Below are 21,637 nucleotides of genomic sequence, written 5' to 3' on the forward strand. Positions count from 1 at the left end.
CGGAGCGAACAAGACGTGAGGCGTGCGGATCCATGTGCAAGCTTTTATGAAAAGGCGAGGTCACAAAACAAACAAGGTTCATACAATGGCAAACAGGAACATCACAGGCAAGTAATCCTAGAGCAAGCGTGGGTCGACGATCAACAAACAATATCCAACAGGGCAAGGCAGAGAGATAATCCAGGTACACGACCAGTAGTCCAAGAGAGGTGCAAACTCAGTCCGAACGGTAAGGCTAAGGGTTAATCCAGGAAACACGGGCAAGAATTAAAACACTAGAAAAGGCACGGCTATGATAACTGAGAGGCTCCGTAGAGTAGCTATCACAAGGATATGCGCTATACAATACTCGGCAATGACAGAGAGGAAGTCCAAGGCTTATAAAGCGTGTGTGATTGTGTGATCAGTGAAATCAGCTGTGTGTGTCGTCGGTGCAATGGATCATGGGAACTGTAGTCCAATGGTGACGTGCCAGTAGTGTAGTGTAGTGCAATGGTCTATGTGGTGAGCGGGTGACCTCTGGTGGTGAACGAATGGAAGTTCGTGACAGGATTCGTGACAGCTCCAGTCACCGCTTTTTGTCCAGAGCTGAATTCTATCATGCTCGTAAATTCTTTCTAATAAATCACATTAGTCACATTCATTGGTTAAAACTAAATTTTGTGAGATCGTGATGAATGAGTGACAGTTTTTAATAAATTTAAAGGGAGCGCTCTTTGCATGCCGTATATGATAATATATTCAAAATTTAAATAAAACTTGCATTTTTCATGCTTGACAAGTGGCCACCTACGACACAGAAGATAGCTAACTATTAGACTAAATAGATAAAGATAATATTTTCAGAAGCACAGAGTGATGTGATTCTGCAACAGAGCCTGGTCCAAACGCAGGATTTTGGTAAGGAAACTAAATCATGCACACCTGCTTGCTTTTCTGTTTAATTTAACAGTGTTTTATGAACATATATGCTTTAATAACAAATAATTTGTATTATTATATTGTAAAACACTTTACAATAAGTTTCCATTAGTAATTGTTAATGTATTAAAGTGTATTAAACTGTTAGTTTTATGTTAAGGCCATATGCTTTGATGTAAAAATGTTTGCACTTGCAGTACTTGCTTTGTTAGGATGAATAAGTAACAACTGTGAAAGTTAGATATCTGAGTTTGATAGTGGTGAATAAAGCATGTTGCAGTTGCAACTTCAAGCGGACATGAGCCAGATGAAGACTAAGAGGAAGAGGAAGAGGAAGAGTGCTAGACAGACAGAACGTAAGCAACAAAGGAAGGACATTCATCATGAGTCACAGACATTGATGTGTAATTGTAATTACCCAAAAAAATTGTATATAAGGTCTGAGGAGCAACCACTCTTCACATGCTGCCTGCATTAAGTGCGAAGGACACCTGATACCCTAACGAGGAGCGCTTAACAGCATCTCCAGTATTGCTGCTTAGAGTTTGATTATAGAACTTGTAACTTCTAGCTGAATTTTGTTTTATTTTTGCATTAACTGCTTTTTATTGTAACCAATAAAATAAGAGATTTTATTGTTACTGTTGTCTCTCATGATACTTTTAACTATAAACTGAGCCTCAAACAAGAACAACCACAAAGGGGGTCTTCTACATCATTCCTGAAGCACTTAAACCTGCGGGCGGGTGAGTACTTTATGGAGCTGTTTACACCTGGTCACTTCATGCGTTTTTTCTGATCGGATAGCTATCCGATCCTGAAAAGACCAGGTGTAAATGCCCTCCGAAACACATTCGAGACGGATATAAATCCAATCACTCAAACCACTTTAGGAGGTGGTCTGGCGGCGCATTCCAGACGAAACTGGACAAGTGTAAATGCATCTGGTTGTTGAAACCACATATGCTAGTTTTACTCCTCCCGAAATATTAAAAAAATAAATGTGTGAAACTGTTTTATAGGCTATATGGTATGTTATAGTCTGATATGACAGCGATAATGCAACAAGCATCACCGCAGATGAGTAGCTGAGTATATCAAACTGCTGCGAATGAAACTGAAAATAAGACGCAGACGGTCAACACACAATCATCTTCATTAAACGTAGTGAGACTAACCTATCTTTCCAATGCTGACGCCTTGCTCTCTCGTTGCGGTCTCTGATATTGAAATGATCTGATAACGAATAAAATGCAGTGCATATCAATTGCTTTCATTGACGTGAACTCCGTTAAATTTGCATATAGCGCGGGAACGGATTTATGTCCGTTTTGCGAAGACACGTTTATGTGGCTAAGTGTAAATGGAAACGTTTTAACAAATCAGATAGATATCCGAGCAGAGAAAACGCAAGAAGTGACCAGGTGTAAACAGGAACAATGGTTTAGGCTAGATTTGACTATCTGTACCCTACCTGAATAATCATAGGGTTAAAGGTGTAAGATAAAAGGACACACTAACAAGATCAATGTCACTTAAACGATTCCTGATCTTGCTACATGCTCTAATGTATTAGTACTGTAAGAAAGATATTTTCTGTGGACACGAAAATATAATTTCTTAGAGTTGATATGAAATTACACACGCTCTACCCTGGACAAACAGATTAGTTAATGGTAATATTAATTCTGCAACAGTTGCTACTGGCAGCTGATATAAATAATTGTCATCATTACATTTCCCTTTTGAACTAATTTGCAACACTTTTTTTTTCTTTTTTCTTTCTATGTGCTCTGCTGTCATTGTCTCAACCCCACCCTACATGTTACATGAATGGGTTCATTTGCACCACCTGTTCTCCCTCGTTACCCTCCTCATTTCCTTCCTTATTTATTACCCTTGTATCCCTAGTAAAAAAGAAAAAAAAAATCACACAATTTATTTTAAATACATTAATTTCATACAAAGCATACTTCAAATCATGTAAGGTCTGTTTGTGGTTCTGTTTCATGTTCTTGTTTTCATGTTTTTTATTTTGAAGTTTAGCTATGGTTCCTGTTTGTGTCTTGCTTCCCTTGCCCTCATGTCTCTTTGCTATTGGTTCCCTTGTTCAATGTGTCATGTTCTGATTGGTTGTCCAAGTCATGTGTCTTGTCCCCATTTGGTTTGTTCATGTATTGTGACCCTCTCTGTTTGCTATAAGTAGCCAGGTCCTTGCCTTTATTTCTTGTTGTGTATCGATGTTGTAACCTGCTGTTGGTGAGTCTAGTCTGTTCATGCCACGTCTGTTTCATGTCAAGTCAAGTCTTCGTCTGTTTGGATTATGTTTGGATTTTAGATTTCACCTTGTAAATAAACTGCACTTGGGTTCATCACTACGCTCGCCTTCAGTGGAATCATTACAGAATACACGACCGCTACCATGAACCCAGCAGATTCTCACCTCCTCTGCCTTCGTCAAAGTAACTGGGCCATAGAGGAATATGTTGAGGATTTTTGTGGATTGTGCCATTTAGTGGGTTTTAATGATGTGGTGTTGAAAGACATTTTTTCGAGTGGGTTTAAATGAATCCATTTGCTCAAGACTGCCAGGGGGTAAGATTCATTGGTCTCTGGAACAATATATTGATCATGCTCTGCTGTTGTCTGGTTCATCGTATACTGTGGGGGTTGCAGAGGAGGAACACAACAATCCTCCAGTATCCACCAAGCCAGAACATTTTTATATGACAACCGTCAAGTCAGCACCTGCTAACGTCATGTTTGCTACGCCAAAGCCTGCTAATGTCAAGCTTGCTACTCCAGGACCTGCTCACATCCTGCCAGTTAAGTCAAAATTTACTTAAATCATGTCTACTAAGTCAAAGCCTGATCACATCATGTCTGCCAAGCCAGAGTCTGCTAACGTCATGTCTGCTACCCCAGGGCCTGCTCATGTCATACTGGCTACTCAAGAGATTCTTCACAACATTGCTGCCATTCAAGAGCTTCATTGCAAGATGACCGCCACTCAAGAGTCTCTTTGGAAAATGGCCGCTGTTCTAGAGTCTCATCTGATCTTCCAGCGTCTCATCATAACATGGCCACCATTCCAGAGTCTGCTCACGTCACGCCTGTCAAGCCAGAGTCTGCTCGCGTCACGCCTGTCAAGCCAGAGTCTACTCGCGTCACGCCTGTCAAGCCAGAGTCTGCTCGCGTCACGCCTGTCAAGCCAGAGTCTGCTCGCGTCACGCCTGTCAAGCCAGAGTCTGCTCGCGTCACGCCTGTCAAGCCAGAGTCTGCTCGCGTCACGCCTGTCAAGCCAGAGTCTGCTCGCGTCACGCCTGTCAAGCCAAGAGTCTGCTCGCGTCACGCCTGTCAAGCCAGAGTCTGCTCACCTCATGCCTGTCAAGCCAGAGTCTGCCAGAGTCCCTGGCCAAGATGGTTGCCACATCAGAGCCTTGTCATGCCACAGCTATCACCAAAATTTATTATTTTTATTTTTTATTTTAATTATTTTTTTGGGGTGGGGGCTATAATACCCAAGCTCCTGCAAATTTGAAGCTTGGGCCTGGACTTAAAAGACTCATAGCTAGCGTGTTGGACCCACCACTGATGTCAGTGCGAGTGGCTGACATCCCAGTAGTCTCTATGCTCACAAGATAAGCAGACATCCCACTGTCTACCGCACTGCCCGTAATGGCGGTCTCCATTTTGAGCATGTGGGCTGCACACTGCACTCCTGAGGCCTCTCCTGTCCACGAGTCTGCTCCTGAGGCCTCTCCTGTCCATGAATCCACTCCAGTGCCTCCAGAGGTTGCGGCGTCCACTGCAGAACCTCCCGAGGTGGTGGTGCCCACTTTGGAACTCAATGTCTGTCCTGTCACGGCCAAGGAAGCCACTCATGAACTCCCAGTCTGCCCTGTCACAGCCACAGAGGCTGTCCATGAACTCACGGTCTGTCCTGCCACGGAGGCCGCTCCTGAACTCACTGCCTGTCCTGTCACGGCCACGGAGGCTGTTCCTGAACTCACTGTCTGTCCTGTCACGGCCACGGAGGCTGTTCCTGAACTCACTGCCTGTCCTGTCACGGCCACTGAGGCCCCTGCTCTGCTTGCTCCGCCATGGCTCCCTGCTCTGTCTGCTCCACCATTACTCCACGCTCCAGGTCCTGTTCCCCTTCGTGGGCCTGGCCCTCCATCCCTCCCCCCATTCTGCCTCTGCTCCACCACCCTCCTGGACTTTTTGGGCTCTGTTTTTGGTTTTGTTAGGGCGTCAGCAGCCGCCTTTATTTACCTTGTAAATACATTTGGGTTCATCACTATGCTCGCCTTCAGTGGAATAATTACAAATCCAATAACATTTAATAACAAATCACTTAAGAATGAGTTTTTTTTTTCTTTATTGTACAATGCACATTTCTTAAAAGTATGCATAAAAGGTGTTTTAATATCACTATGAATAAGGATTGTATGATCTCCGTATAGTGTCAGTCTTGAAATGCAAGATTAAAACTGTAACTGTATTTCCAATAGTTCCACTTTAGCACAATCAAATATACTTGAGTATAGCTTTACTTGGACCTCAGCACTACTTCTGCACAAATAAAGTGCATTAAGCACAAAATTAGTTGTTCCAATTTAGAAGACTTTAAGTCAGGTGCGTCAAACTCAATTCCTGGAGGGCCACACCACAGCCCTGCTGAGTTTGGCTCCAACCCTAATTAAAGACACCTGATCCAGCGAATTAAGTCCTTCAGGCTCAATTGACAACTACATGGTTTGTGTGTTGGAGCAGGGTTGGAACTAAATTCTGCAGGGCTGCGGCCCTCCAGGAACTGAGTTTGACACCCCTGCTTTAAGTATACAGTTTAATACATCAAAAGTACAATTTCAGGATATTATTATTAAAAACATAAATGTGTATATTTATCTTTAGTATACTTAGCACAAAATAAATGGATTTCATATACATTTTAGTATATTTATTTATGTTCACAAGGAGTTCCATTCCTGTGCTAGATTATTGTCAATGGTTTTCTGGTAGGTGTTGATGTGTATTTTGTCCTGTCATGACTTGCTTTACCGTGTATTCATTAAAATCTTATTTTACATACATTTGATCTTTATATATAAAATTATATGGACATTAATATTTACATATGAGACATAAATGTCAACATACTGTGTCGGGTCTCTGGTCTGATCACTTGTTCTTTCCTGTCTCTGTGTTCAGGTGTTTTGTACGTGGCGTTGTTTTGACAGCTCGCCACGTGCGCATTGTCAGCGTGATTGTTTCCCTTCCCTCCTTGTTTCTCTGCTCGTTAGCTCATCTTGTATTCACACCAGGTTCTAGTCATCTCATTAGCTTCCCCTTTATAGCTCTCTTTGTTACTCTGTCTTTTGTCAGACTGTTATGGTAGTTCCCATTGCTCTGACTGTCTTTAGTGTGTATCGCTTACCTCTACGTCTTGTCTTGTCCCGTTCAGGCTCCAGTGCTCGTAGCTGCTAGTGTGTTATCCTGCTTCTATCTGTGCGTTCAAGTTTCCCGTGGACTCTCTCCGGCTTCCGCCGTACCTGGGTCTCTGCCGACTCAGTTGAGGCACGCTCCAGCCGCCACTATCCAGCCTTCTGTGCGGTAGGAATTCCTGATCCACGCAAGCTGTCTCCGGAAGCGCTCCTCGCTTGTTGTTATTTTCTGTTCAATAAAGCCTCTGTTGTACCCGCATCTGAATCCAGCCTATTCCCTGACAGAACAGTCTGACCAACGATGGATTCAGCGGGATCGGATCCGCTTCGTTCCGCCCTCGTGCAGCAAGGAGTTTTACTGGGGCAACATGCTACCCAGCTCAACGCCACAGCGCAGGAGGTTGACGCCCTCAATGCCCGAGTCGCTGAGCTCCTCACGCGGGTCGATGATCTTCAGCAAGAGGCGGTTGACCGGGGTCCCGTACTCTGCGCTGTTACTCCTCTGGAGCCTGAACCCCATGCCAATAATCCACCGGTTTACGATGGCGATTCCAACGCCTGCCAAGCCTTTCTCTCCCAGTGTTCACTGGTATTTTCACTGCAGCCTCGCCATTACGCCACTGAAGAGGCTAAGGTCACTTACGTCCTCACTCTTCTCTCGGGTCGCACCCGTGAATGGGGAATTGCCGTGTGGAGATTGCGGGCTTCCTGCTGTGCTTCTTTTGCGGAGTTTCGCCAGGAGATGGCGAAGCTGTTCGACCGATCTACCCAGGGAGATGAGGCGGTGGCTCAGTTATCTTCATTGTCTCAGAGGAAATGCTCTGTCACCGACTATGCCATACAGTTTCAGACTCTAGCGGCGGCGTGCGGCTGGAATGAGGGCACGCCGCACGCGCGTTTCCTCGAGGGACTGGATTTTGCCATCGCCAACGAACTAGCTGCTGTGGATCTCCCTCAAGGGCTGGATAACTTCATTAATCTCGCGCTCCGTGTGGAGTCCCGTCTCGACCGTCGCCGCCAACGTCGTCTATCCACCACACCGTGGCGCCACCTGGAATCCTCTTCGTCTGATGCGGCGAGTCCTCAGTCAGCTGAGGTTGAGCCCATGCAACTAGGTCGCCTCCGGCTTACGCCGCAGCAGAGGCAGGAGCGTCTTGCTCAAGGATTATGCCTGTACTGCGGCAAGGCTGGCCACTTCGTACTTCAATGCCCGTTAAAAGTCAAGGCCCACCAGTGAAGCGGAGAGTCCTGGTGGGCGCCTTTCCCTGTTCAAACTCTCCCAATACACACACTCAGCTTCCATTTCAACTCTCATTCCAGGGAGGTTCACACTCCGTCCACGCCCTTCTGGATTCAGGAGCTGAGGGGAATTTCCTGGATTCTGCCTCGGCTCACAAGTGGAACATCCCGACCATTCCCCTGACCAAGCCCATTACGGCGTGGTCATTAGCGGGCAGTCCCCTCACCACTATCACCCATGTCACACCATGCGCAAGCTTTTCCCTCTCTGGCAACCATTATGAACAGATTGAACTGTTAATTATTGACTCCCCCAGGGCCCGTTAATTTTAGGACATCCATGGTTGCTGAGACACAACCCACATATTGATTGGGTCAGTAACTCTATTTTAGCCTGGAGTCAGTCTTGTCATGTTTGGGTGCTGCTTTTCCTGCTGTTTCTGTGTCTTGTGTTTCACAGGTGGATCCCTCTGACTTGACCGGCGTCCCGGCGGAGTATGGTGATCTTCGTGCGGTTTTCAGTAGATCCCGGGCCACCTCGCTACCTCCGCATCGTCCCTACGACTGTGCCATAGACCTTCTCCCGGGCACTTCTCCGCCTAAGGGTCGTCTATATTCCCTTTCTGGTCCTGAAAGAGAGGCCATGGACAGGTATATTCATGAATCACTACAGGCTGGGCTCATCCGCCATTCCTCCTCTCCCGCCGGTGCTGGATTTTTCTTCGTTCAGAAGAAAGACGACTCCCTATGCCCTTGTATCGATTACAGAGGTTTGAATGACATTACGGTAAAGAATAGGTACCCCCTACCCCTTATGTCTTCTGCCTTTTAATTGTTGCAGGGAGCCCGGGTCTTCACCAAATTAGACCTCCGCAACGCCTACCATCTGGTGCGCATTCGGGAGGGGGATAAGTAGAAGACTGCATTCAACTCCCCCTCGGGGCACTACGAGTATTTGGTTCTTTTGTTTGGTCTTACCAATGCTCCAGCCGTTTTCCAGGGTCTCATCAATAGCGTTCTGGGTGACATTATTAATCAATTCGTCTTTGTGTATTTGAATGATATTCTGATTTTCTCCCCTTCTCTCCAATTACACACTCAGCATGTTAGACGGGTCCTCCAGCGTCTGTTAGAGAACCTGTTGTTCGTCAAGGCGGAGAAGTGCGAATTCCACGCCGAGTCCGTTATGTTCCTTGGCCATATCATTTCTACCAGGGGGATCAAACCTGACCCTGCTAAGATAGAGGCTGTCGCCAAGTGGCTAGTCCCCGACTCCCGTAAGGCTCTGCAGCGTTTCTTGGGTTTTGCCAACTTCTATCGGCGCTACATCAGGAACTTTGGGCAGATTGCTTCACCTCTCACGGCCTTGACCTCCACCAAGGCTTCCTTCAGGTGGAACCAGGATGCGCAGGTAGCCTTTGACACATTAAGGTCCCGTTTTATCTCTGCACCTGTTCTGTTGGTTCCAGATCCTGAATCCCAGTTCATTGTCGAGGTTGACGCATCAGACATCGGGGTTGGCGCAGTTCTGTCTCAGTGCTCCCTCCGTGATGGGAACGTGCACCCGTGTGCATTCTTCTCTCTCCGCCTCAGCCCTGCAGAACGTAACTACGACATCGGCAATAGAAAACTGCTGGCGGTGCAATTGGCCTTGGGTGAATGGCATCACTGGTTGGAGGGGTCGGCGCAGCCCTTCTTGGTCTGGACAGATCACAAGAATCTTGAATACATCCGTTCGGCCAAGAGGCTGAGCTCGCATCAGGCCCGCTGGGCGCTCTTCTTTGGCCGATTTAACTTCACCCTCTCATACCGGCTGGGGTCCAAGAATGTCAAGCCCGACGCTCTCTCGCGCCTGTTCGGGCCCCCAGAGGGGGAGCTTACGGCCGAAGCCATCCTTCCTGATGGGGTGGTGGTCGGGGCTCTTTCTTGGGGTATCGAGCGGCGAGTAGAGGAGGCCGGTCGAGGGGTGCAAGTGCCAGGAGGGTGCCCGGTGGGTAGGTTGCCGGTGCCGGTTGCCGGTGCCGGTTGCCGGTGCGGGTAGGTTAACTTCACCCTCTCATACCGGCTGGGGTCCAAGAATGTCAAGCCCGACGCTCTCTCGCGCCTGTTCGGGCCCCCAGAGGGGGAGCTTACGGCCGAAGCCATCCTTCCTGATGGGGTGGTGGTCGGGGCTCTTTCTTGGGGTATCGAGCGGCGAGTAGAGGAGGCCGGTCGAGGGGTGCAAGTGCCAGGAGGGTGCCCGGCGGGTAGGTTGCCGGTGCCGGCTGCGCCCTGAGGTCCTTCAGTGGGGTAATGCGTCCAGGCTGGTCTGCCATCCAGGGATTCGGAGAACGTTGTTTGCCATCCGTCAACGCTTCTGGTGGCCCACACTGGCCGCAGATGTCAGACAGTTTGTGTTGGCCTGCCCCACATGCGCCCAATGTAAGCCAGTGAATCGCCCTCCTGATGGTCTGCTCCATCCCCTTCCCGCCCATGGTCACACATTGCCCTTGATTTTGTCTCTGGGCTTCCCCCATCGAAGGGTAACACTGTGATTTTCACTGTGGTGGATCGCTTTTCCAAGGTGGTTGATTTCATTCCCCTGCCCAAATTGCCCTCTGCCCGGGAGACCGCCCAACTGATCATGGACCACGTCTTCCGTCTCCATGGATTGCCGGTTGACGTGGTTTCAGATAGGGGGCCTCAGTTCGCCTCCCGGTTTTGGAGAGAGTTTTGTAGACAGATCGGGGCCTCTGCAAGTCTGTCTTCTGGGTTCCATCCTCAGACCAATGAGCAATGCGAGCGGGCCAACCAGGATCTCGAAAGAATGCTCCGCTGTCTGATATCAAACAATCTGAGTTCCTGGTGCCAACAGCTCTCCTGGATAGAATACACTCGTAACTCCCTTCCAGTGGCGGCTTCAGGTATGTCCCCTTTTGAGTGTTCCCATCACAGGAACCCGATGCTGCGGTTCCATCCGCTCTGGCTTTCGTTCAGCGCTGCCGCCGCACCTGGGAGAAAGTCAGAAGGGTTTTGGTCCGAACCTCTGGAGGAACCAAGGCAGCAGCTGATCGCCGCCGGTCCTCTCCTCCTACCTATGTGTGCGGTCAACGGGTATGGCTTTCTACCAAGGATCTGCCTCTCCGGGCAGCTTCTCGCAAGCTGGCGCCCAGATTCATTGGGCCGTACCGAATCACCAAAGTGGTTAATCCGGTGGCTATCAGGCTCAAGCTCCCTCCTGCACTTGGTCGGGTTCACCCTGTGTTTCATGTCTCTAGGGTTAAACCTGTGCTTTCTTCCCCCCTTAACCCTGCCGGCGATCGCTCCGCCCCCTCGTCTTGTGGATGGCTCCCCTACATATACTGTTAGGAGATTACTAGACGAGCGGCGCCGCAGAAGAGGGTTTCAGTATCTCGTGGACTGGGAGGGTTATGGTCCAGAGGAGAGATGCTGGGTGCCGTCCCGGGACGTTTTGGACCGTTTGTTGATCGAGGACTTCCGTCGGTGACGAGGTAGGCCTCCTCCTGGGGCGCCTGGTGGCGCTCCTGGGAGGGGGGGTACTGTCGGGTCTCGGGTCTGATCACCTGTTCTTTGCTGTCTCTGTGTTCAGGTGTTGTGTACGTGGCGTTGTTTTGACAGCTCGCCACGTGCGCATTGTCAGCGTGATTGTTTCCCCGCCCTCCTTGTTTCTCTGCTCGTTAGCTCATCTTGTATTCACACTAGGTTCTAGTCATCTCATTAGCTTCCCCTTTATAGCTCCCTTTGTTACTCTGTCTTTTGTCAGACTGTTATGGTAGTTCCCATTGCTCTGACTGTCTTTAGTGTGTATCGCTTACCTCTACGGCTTGTCTTGTCCTGTTCAGGCTCCAGTGCTCGTAGCTGCTAGTGTGTTATCCTGCTTCTATCTGTGCGTTCAAGTTTCCCGTGGACTCTCTCCGGCTTCCGCCGTACCTGGGTCTCTGCCGACTCAGTTGAGGCACGCTCCTGCCGCCACTATCCACCCTTCTGTGCGGTAGGAATTCCTGATCCACGCAAGCTGTCTCCGGAAGCGCTCCTCGCTTGTTGTTATTTTCTGTTCAATAAAGCCTCTGTTGTACCCGCATCTGAATCCAGCCTATTCCCTGACATACTGTATGTATTATACATAAATAAAAATACATTATAAGGTATACATTTTTTAGGTCAATACATGAAATTGTTCTAATTTCTTAGGTTTCACGTATAGCTGTGCATTTCATATAGAGCTTTGCATACATGAACATTTATGTTTTTACTCTATATAAGCATGTATTTCTCATATATTGATATTTCATATATGTACATGTATTTTCATTTCATTTGTGTATGGGGCTCCCTGTGGCTAGAAGCTTGATTTTATTCCTCTTTTGCTCCTGATGGCTGTTTGTGCATACTTCACTCTCCAGAACGATTTAGGTTGATTCAGGATGTCAGGTTGTTTGTTCTTTTTGAGCCTCCCTGTATTTCTGAAGTTTGGCTTGTTAGCAGTTGGCTGAGTTGTTATGCTCTTTTCTAAATCTCTTCACCAGACTACTACCTCCAAAAATGTTCAGTTTACTTATGGCTTTTTCAATTGTTAAAGCACTTATTAATCCCTCTGATTAAGAGGAATTAATAAGAGCCACTAAGGTCAGCAGGGGTGTGAAGTAATGAATTACAAATACTCACGTCACAGTAATTAAGTAGTTTTTATCATTAATTGTACTTTTTTGAGTAGTTAAAAAATTGTGTACTTTTACTTTTGCTTGAGTACTTTTTAAGTGATGTATGGGTACTTTTACTCCTCTATTTTCCTCTGTTTGTGGTCGTTACATGCTTATTTTAATTTTATTTTTATCCATTAATGTGATTGGATAGAGAGATGGTAATCGGTCTCGTGACTTTCGTCAAATCAAATTGTGCATAGAAAACTTTAACCGCCAACTGCTGTTTATCATGGCTGCTGGACGTGCATTCTTCAAGCATAAATTCAGTCACATCTTCCTCTAATATGTTAAGGTAAATTTCGGATTTCTGCTTACTAAATGATTTGTATATATGCTTGCCTATCTACACGACCTGAAATTTGGTGTGAGGTTTCGGGTATTGCGTACAGTGTTAACTCCCGCAAGTGCCACGTTCGGTAAATTCCCACTCACATACGAGACGCGCGATCTGCGCTGCCTGGTCTCTCTCGCGTGCGTTCTGCTGCAGTCACTTGGATAAGTCGTTGTTGCTTGTTTTTATGCGTTTTAAAGAGTTGGCAGTCAAAATTAAAACTGTTGGATGATAGATATTGTTCATTCTTTATGACAAACAAGATAATGTGAATTACAGAATGTACAACGTTTTTTTAAATGTGACCATGGACCACAAAACCAGTCATAAGTGTCAATTTTTCAAAATTGAGATCTATACATCATCTGAAAGCTGAGTAAATAAGCTTTCCATTGCTGTATGGTTTGTCAGGATAGGACAATATTATGCCGAGAGACAACTATTTGAAAATCTGGAATCTGAGGGTGCAAAAAAAATCTAAATATTGAGAAAATCGTCTATAAATTTCTTATAAGTTATAAGTCTTATAAGTTCTTAGCAATGCATATTACTAATCAAAAATTCAGTTTTGATATATTTACAGTAGGAAATTTACAAAATATCTTCATGGAACATGATCTTTACTTAATGTCCTAATGATTTTTGGCATAAAAGAAAAATCAATAATTTTGACACATACAATGTATATTTTTGGCTATTGCTACAAATATACCCCAGCGACTTAAGGTTTTGTGGTCCCGGGTCACAAATGTATAAATTGCAGTGTAGAGCGGTTATTATGAAGGGGTAGAATCCACAGCTCAGTACTCACTACTCAATACTCATGAGTACTTTTAAATAGGCTACTCTTTTACTCTTACTCAAGTAGTTTTTTGGACAAGTAATTTTACTCTACTCAAACTACATTTTTTCAGAATCTTCCGGCCATTTAGTGAAATAATCCATAGCCATCAGCGCAAGCCTGTTGCCCCTCTTCAAACATGGAAAATGACCTATTATGTCCAACCCCACCCTCTTCATTGGGCCCCCTATGGGGAACTGTTGAAAGGGAGCGAGGGACCAGCCAGACGGGCCTTTCCAGGCAGTGCAACCATCACACCACCAACAAAAATCCTCCACATCTCTTCTTACGTGTCCCCAGTAAAAACTCTGCCTAACACGTCTGAGTGTTTTTAAAACCCCAAAGTTTCCAGAAAACACTGTCCCGTGGTCAACCCTGATAACCTCCTCATACAGCGATCTCATACCTGATAACCTCCTCATACAGGGATCAAGTGCCACCTCTCCTGCCCAGTGGCGGGGTCCTTCCACTCCCTTTGTAAAAACCCGTCTTACAGGTGCAGGTCCTTAATTTGAAACTAATAAACTAATATTTCCCCCTAAGTTTTTCGTGGACAGTGAGAAAATGGCCACATTCCTCCCATGAAGATTGCTGCTGAGCTTTTCATTTAAAGGGCATCTATTATGCCCCATTTTACAAGATGTAATATTGGTCTTGGGTGTCCCCAGAATGTGTCTGTGAAGTTTAGGTGCAAAATTACGGTGGCCGAGAGAGCTCAATGCGCTGCAACTTCAGAAAACACATGCAAATAGAAAAAGCACCAGCAAATCAAAAAAGCTGTTTTTTTGGGGTTCTTTTGTGTATCATTTTAAATGTAAATGAACTGCATATTCCTGCCCTGTCTTTAGAAGAGGCGTGTATGTCTCTGCTTTGTATACCTACAGTAATAAACAGCCGGTAGAAGCAACATGACTGACCGGTGTTCAGCCGTACATATGGGAAGCCAAACACAACAAAAGTGGGCTGAAACAGTGCAATGTTACAGAGCTTGCGCCACGCTGACCTGTCATCAACGTGGTTGAATGGGCCGAGCTGCATGACTGACTCGACAGAGCAGGGAGGATGTGTTTGCGAACACTACTGAACAGACAGTGCAACACGAACTAATCTCACCAGCTGATCGCTGATCATTTAAAACCAACACAACTCACCGAGTGTGGAAACTACGTTAATGCAGGACTGTCAGTCAATGGCAATGGGTGGGCCTAAACAATGTGACATCATATTGCTCAGAGAATCAAAACGGCAGGCCTATTGAGACTTTGGTTTAATGGGGATTAAAAAATAAGGCATGGGTTTTTATCATTGCAGTGTGGTTGTGTTCACACTGCCAACACACATTTATGTCCAAACATAATGGATTTTGCATAATAGGTGCACTTTAAAAAATTTACTACAATGCGATTATAATGAGATTTTGACAACATTGCGATTAAACTGTACCTTATGTAAACGGAATACTTCGATCTAAATAATGCGATTAAACTCATAATCGCAGCAAGCATAATCCTATCAACATACGCCGATTAAATCGAAATATACAGGCATGTAAACACCTTAATCGCAGTATTGCCACTCTGACTAAAGTGCGCATGTGCTCGTGACATACATGAATGATGTGACGCTCACCTGTAACAATACGGAGATTAGAAACGATGGCGGGGAAGAAAGCATCGCATACTAGCTGTCACCAGTCTCTGTTCCTTGCCCTCATCAAGAAACGGCCAGTAGAACGCGACGGCAGTGTATAGGCAAAAATTCCATCACATTTCTATGGCGCTGAAAAAGCATTGAATACAGATATACAAAATCATTATGCATTAGACGTAAATAAATTTAAATAGCGGCCAGTAACACACCTGCTCTTTCTGAGTCCATCATATGTGCTGTGCAGTGGGGTATGTGAATAATGGCAGTAAAAAAATGAACCACAATTCTTAGCGAATTATAAGAATATGGAAATTGCATGTAAACGGGAGTGAAGAGCTTTGCTCTTGACATGTAAACATCATAATACGATTAAGTCCTTTATTATTGGAAATAATCGCATTATTCGTGCGCATGTAAACATAGTCATGACTACATAGTCAATTCTTATTATTCGCTAAGAATTGTGGTTCATTTTTTACTGTCATTACATACCCCACGGCACAGCACAAATGATGGACTCAGAAAGAGCAGGTGTGTTATTGGCCGCTAATTTATTTACGTCTAATGCATAATGATTTTGTATGACTGTATTCTACGCTTTTTCGGCACCATAAAAATGTGATGGAATTTGTTTTGAACCCTGCCCAAAACACAATAGAAAATGTAATGGATTTAATGGTTATAATGGGAATTGTATTGGTTTTAATGGAAACTATAATGGTGTCTACTGGTATGTGATGGATTCTATTGGTGGGATGTTAAATCCTATTGGGAAAATGCCCAAAACACATTACAAAAAGGAATTTTGTAATGGTTTTACTGGAAAAAGCTAATGGTATATAATGGTATTTTAATGGAAATTATCAGAATTTCTGTAATGGTTTCTATTGGGCTTCTATTGTTTTTTTTTAGCAGGGTGCCTGTATATTGCGATTAAAATCAGCGTACGCCACCTATGTTAATACGATTATGCTTGCTGCGATTATGAGCTTAATCGCATTATTTAGAACGCATATTATTGCGTTTACATGAAGTAAAGTTTAATCGCAATTTTGTCAAAATCTCATTATAATCTCATTAAGAGGGTCAATGTAAACGCACCCATTGACTGCCTCAATAATAAACCTCTGGATATATTTATGCATTTAACCATGCATCAGGACTAACACATTGCATCAGCTTCTTCCAAGGTAGACAAGAAAGAAGGGAGAAAACTGGCGACACCCTAACTTGTTTTTACCACTGCAATCATAATCAACACTACTTACCAAAGCCTGATTATCATCACAGGCAAGAGCCAAACCAAACGCAATGCCTGGATTAACTGAAAGAGAAATCAAATTTTAGCAGCTAATTTATTTAGCATCTTTCACAATACATTACAACATGTTCGAAAGCAGCTTGACAAGAAGTAGTGCAAATGTTAAGTGGCATGTGTAAGCACTGTTCTGTCCTTGTGTTTAAACTTTCACACAAAAGTTGATGATTTACTTCCTCTTTTTGAGTGAGGAAACAATCCATTTCTCATAGTTCTGGTTGTCAAAGCTGTTAATAGCAACAAAAAATAATAGATAATTTTACCATCAACAGCTGTATTAAAATGAGCATAATAAACCTACACTGAAGAGCATTGTCGGGACATGGCTATTGTTCATAAATGTCAAGCTGGGGTCAGTTGTATTTGGCCAAACGTTACAAGTTGTAGTTGGCAGAGAAAATAAAAAAAAGGTACATTTTACATACGTGACCTTTTCCATTTTGACAAGGAGAGCAAAAAAATTTAAAAACTGGATTGTAGGAACCTGTAGGATTCATTGTATGACACTTGTCATTTATTGTTGGAAAACAGCTTTGAAGCATACTACAGTATTAGCATGTGTCTAAAAATGCATTTTTGTTAGTTTTTTTATGTTCTGTAATAGTGTTGTGGAGTCTAACCTGTCAGTGGGAGCAGCATACACTGATTACCACTGTAAGAACACCTATAAAGACCACCAGTTCCATTATAAAGGGTAGGGGCTGTCACTAACACACTAAAAGAGAACAAAACATTTATGAGAAAAGGAAGGATATGCAGTGGCGAAACAGGACATTAACAAAACATTATTGCAACTGTGTTAACGTCTGTATACGATGATTCAGATATGTACTTGGGGAGAAGGACTTTTAATTAATGTATTTTTATATTTCCTTACAGTGGATTACGAAGCACAACCTCATAATTTTCCAGTCAACAGACACAAACTTTTTTATGGTTATTTATATAGAGTTAGGAATTTGTGTTTTTGGTCACAATATAAAACAATAGCATAATATACTCTCTGAAACAAATTGAGTTATTTCTACCTGATTAAAATGCAGGCCTCACCTGTCTCCTTGCGTTGGTCCAAAATGACAAACCTGATGGCCGAAATGAGAGCCTACCACGGGCGCAGTAAAAACTCTTGGATGCAGTGTCTCTAAACTGAACCCCAAGGAATGACACGCCACTGGAAGATACAGAAGTCATATATATATATATATATATATATATATATATGTGTGTGTGTGTATGTATGTGTGTGTCCATTGTGACAACTTAATCTATAATATATTCATAAAATAATGCACTGCTGTGTTTAAAATAACTACAATAAAGAAAAATTGAGTTCTAGAAAGTATCTGGGGTAGGCTATACAAACACTTGCTACACATAGAGAAACCTAAAGCAGATTAACCACAGTTGTAGTTCTGATTATTCACTAACGTACATTATGATAATGTCATTCATACAATTTTAAGTGTGGAATAATTTTGCATAAAAACTTAGGAACATAGTATTTCAAAAAGATAATATTAAAAATTACTTACGCAGGAGAAACCCAAAGAACATATAAAGAAAACAGTCTTGACATAGGTGAAAGATACAGCATGAGATCGGTTTAGAATGAATGGTGGATTTAAATGAATAAATATTCATATTCAACAGATGATAGAAAATAAAGAGATGATAGAAAATAAAGAAAAATTATCTAAATGCAAGCAAACACGTTCACTGTACGTAAGGTCCGCAATGAAAGTGAAGTGAAACAAAGCTGCGATGTTATATTTTAACGTGAGACATCATGTGGTATGGCAAGCCATTTTAACATTTAATTTATAAGACAGTACTAAGTAAAAAGTTCAAGTGTGGTAAGGTTGTGGGGGGGTGTTTGGGGTGGGGGGTGGTCCATGTTTCAGGAGGTAGGGGTTTGCATGGGGTTTCAGAGGGGGGCGGGGTGATTTGAGTTCAGGGCTCTCACAGCCTGGGGGAAAAAAGCTGTTGAGCAGTCTGGCGGAGCGGGCTCTGATTCTCCGGTACCGTCTTCCTGATGGTAGGAGCTGGAAGAGACTGTAGGAGGGATGGGTGGAGTCCTTCACGATGCTGTTGGTTTTGCTGGAGCATCGTGTAAGGAAAATGTCCAGAATGGAGGGGAGAGGGGCACCGATGATCTTTGCAGCTGTGTTCACTGTCCGCTGGAGGGTCTTGCGGTCAGCAGCACTGCAGTTCCCGTACCAGACAGTGATGCAGCTGGTCAGCACACTCTCAATGGTGCCTCTGTAGCATCTGGTGAGGATGGGTGGAGGGAGACTTGCTCTTTTCAGCCGGCGGAGAAAGTGTAGGCACTGTTGTGCCTTTTTGGAGAGTGACATGGTGCTGGTGGTCCAGGTGAGATCCTCTGTGATGTGTACCCCCAGGAATTTAGTGCTGCTGACTCTCTCCACAGTCGAGCTATCGATGGTCAGTGGGGGGTGGTCAACGGAGTTTCTCCTGAAGTCCATCACAACCTCCTTTGTCTTCTCCACATTGAGGGACAGATTGTTAGTGCCACACCATTCAGCCAGCTGTGCCACTTCCTCTCTGTAGTGCGTTTCATCGTTGTTGCTGATGAGACCTACCACTGTTGTGTCATCAGCAAACTTGATGATGTGGTTGGAGCTGAACTTGGCAGTGCAGTCGTGGGTCAGCAGTGTGGAGAGCAGCGGGCTAAGCAAACAGCCTTGTGGGGAACCTGTGCTCAGTGTGGTAGTGCTCGAGGTGTTGTGGCCGACACGGACTGACTGAGGTCTTCCGGTTAGAAAGTCCAGGATCCAATTACAAAGGGAATTGTTAAGGCCCAGCAGGTTTAGTTTATTTATGAGCTGTTGTGGGATTATTGTGTTGAATGCCGAGCTGAAGTCAATTAACAGCATTCTAACATAGGAGTCTTTATTTTCTAGGTGGGTTAGAGCCAGGTGGAGGGTGGAGGAAATTGCATCGTCCATAGAGTGGTTTGGACGGTATGCAAACTGGAGCAGGTCGATTGTGTTGGGGAGGCTGGTTTTGATGTTGTGCATGACTAGCCTCTCAAAGCACTTCATCATGATTGGAGTCAGTGCTATGGGACGGTAGTCATTTAGACAGGACACAGGTGATTTCTTTGGTACCGGTATGATTGTTGTGGATTTGAGACATGTGGGGACGACTGCCTGGCTCAGCGAGGTGTTGAAGATATCTGTTAGGACATCTATCAGCTGTGCAGCACAGTCTCTCAGTACACGGCCAGGTATGTTGTCAGGACCCGCAGCCTTGCGTGGGTTAATCCTAGATAGGGAAGTCGTGGCCTAATGGTTAGAGAGTTGGACTCGTAATCCAAAGGTTGCGGGTTCGAGTCTTGGGCCGGCAGGGATTGTAGGTGGGGGGAGTGAATGTCCAACGCTCTCTCCACCCTCAATACCACGACTGAGGTGCCCTTGAGCAAGGCACCGAACCCCCAACTGCTCCCCGGGCGCCGCAGCATAAATGGCTGCCTACTGCTCCGGATGTGTGTTCATGGTGTGTGTGTGTTCACTGCTGTGTGTGTGCACGTTGGATGGGTTAAATGCAGAGCACGAATTCCGAGTATGGGTCACCATACTTGGCAGTATGTCACTTCACTTCATAGTGTCTTCCTTACGTCGGCTGGAGACAGACAGAGTGCCCGGTCGTTGGGAGGTGTGGGCAGTTTTTGTGCAGGTGTGTCATTCTGCATTTCAAACCATGAATAAAAGTGGTTGAGTGCATCGGGGAGGGATGTGTGTCCTCATCACAGGCCTGTGGCGGAGGCTTGAAGTCAGTGATGGTCTGAATGGCTTGCCACAGGCTCCGTGTGTCTCTGCTGTCTGTGAAGTGATTGTTGATTTTTTGAGCATATGACCGTTTTGCATTTTTGATGCCACATGACAGATTGGCTCTTGCTGTTTTGAGGGCTGCTTTATCTCCTGATCTGAATGCTTCATCTCTGGTCTTTAGCAGCCCACGAACCTCTGCTGTCATCCATGGCTTCTGGTTTGGACATGTGGTGATGGTCTTGGTGACTGTCACATCATCAGTGCACTTTTTGATGTAAGCAGTCACAGTTTCAGTGTACTCATGCAGGTCTGTGTGGTTGTTGTAGGTGGCTGCCTCTTTAAACATGTTCCAGTCTGTGCACTGAAAGCAGTCCTGTAGTGCTGAGGTGGCATTGTCTGGCCATACTGTGATGTGCTTTTGAACCGGTTTGACAAGTTTGAGAAGTGGTCTATATGCTGGGATTAGCATAACAGAGATGTGGTCCGAGTACCCGAGGTGGGGGCGGGGTACAGCCTCCCATGCCTCTTTCATGCCAAGTCTAGTCTGTTCATGCCATGCCAAGTCTGTTCCATGTCAAATCTGTTCAAGTCAAGTCTTCGTTTGGATTATGTTTGTATTTTGGATTTCACTTTTGTAAATAAACTGCACTTGGGTTCATCACTATGCTTGCCTTCAGTAGACTCTTTACAGTTGATGTCCCCACACATTTCAGGGGCCACATACTATATCTGGTCATTTCAAACCCCTATTAGTAACCTTCTGGTGTATGAACTGGGTGTATCTGACCACAAGGCCATCTCAATGGAGCTGCCACTCCCCTCTTCCTACACTAAAGATAAGCATCAGATCTGTTTCAGGGACCAACTTAGATCAAAAAGATCCACTTAGTCACTTTGACCATAGACCTCCAGCATCTCTCTTCTGTTGATTTCTCCTCAGTCAGTTGATTTCTACAACCAATCTCTGAGCAGTCTCTTGGATTTCCAAGCCCTTATCAAAAAAACGGGAAACGCGCTGGAATTCGAGAGAGACTCAGGAAAAGGGCTCACTGTCCTCCTCTCCCGAGCATTCTACTCGCAAATGTCCAATCCTTGGAAAATAAGATGGACGATTTTAGAGCCAGGATTAGTTTCCAACAGGACATAAGGGACTGCAACATCCTTTGTTTGTCCAAAACGTGGCTTTCGTCCTCGGTCCCGGACACTGCTGTAATGCCCAGAGTGAGAACTTCTCTGTTTTTCGGACGGACAGAACAGCAGAGGCCGGTAAATGCAGGGGTGGAGGTGTGTGTTTCAGAATCAGAATCAGAATCAGAATGAGCTTTATTGGCCAAGTATGTTTACACATACAAGGAATTTGTTGTAGTGACAGAAGCTCCACAGTGCAACAAAGACA

The 21,637-nt window shown here is 45.0% G+C and overlaps 1 protein-coding gene across 2 annotated transcripts in view; it reads right to left on the minus strand.

Annotated features, from left to right (window-relative positions):
- The window catches only part of LOC306871966 (integrin alpha-X-like), a 109,689-nt gene extending 91,447 nt beyond the window's left edge, over window positions 1–18,242 (minus strand). The window contains exons 1-4 of one of the 2 annotated variants that reach the window (XM_079420258.1): window positions 17,983–18,242; window positions 17,501–17,621; window positions 17,071–17,165; window positions 16,401–16,456 (exon numbers count right to left, since the gene is read on the minus strand). In XM_079420258.1, coding sequence (XP_079276384.1) covers window positions 16,401–16,456; window positions 17,071–17,165; window positions 17,501–17,621; window positions 17,983–18,091 — 381 coding nt within the window. In that variant the 5' untranslated portion in view covers window positions 18,092–18,242. The remainder of the gene's footprint in view (window positions 1–16,400; window positions 16,457–17,070; window positions 17,166–17,500; window positions 17,622–17,982) is intronic. The other variant, XM_079420257.1, reaches the window with a different exon arrangement.
- Between the last annotated feature and the right edge of the window lie 3,395 nt (window positions 18,243–21,637).

Source organism: Barbus barbus (genome assembly GCF_936440315.1).
Source record: "Barbus barbus genome assembly, chromosome: 6".
NCBI classification, from domain to species: Eukaryota; Metazoa; Chordata; class Actinopteri; order Cypriniformes; family Cyprinidae; genus Barbus; species Barbus barbus.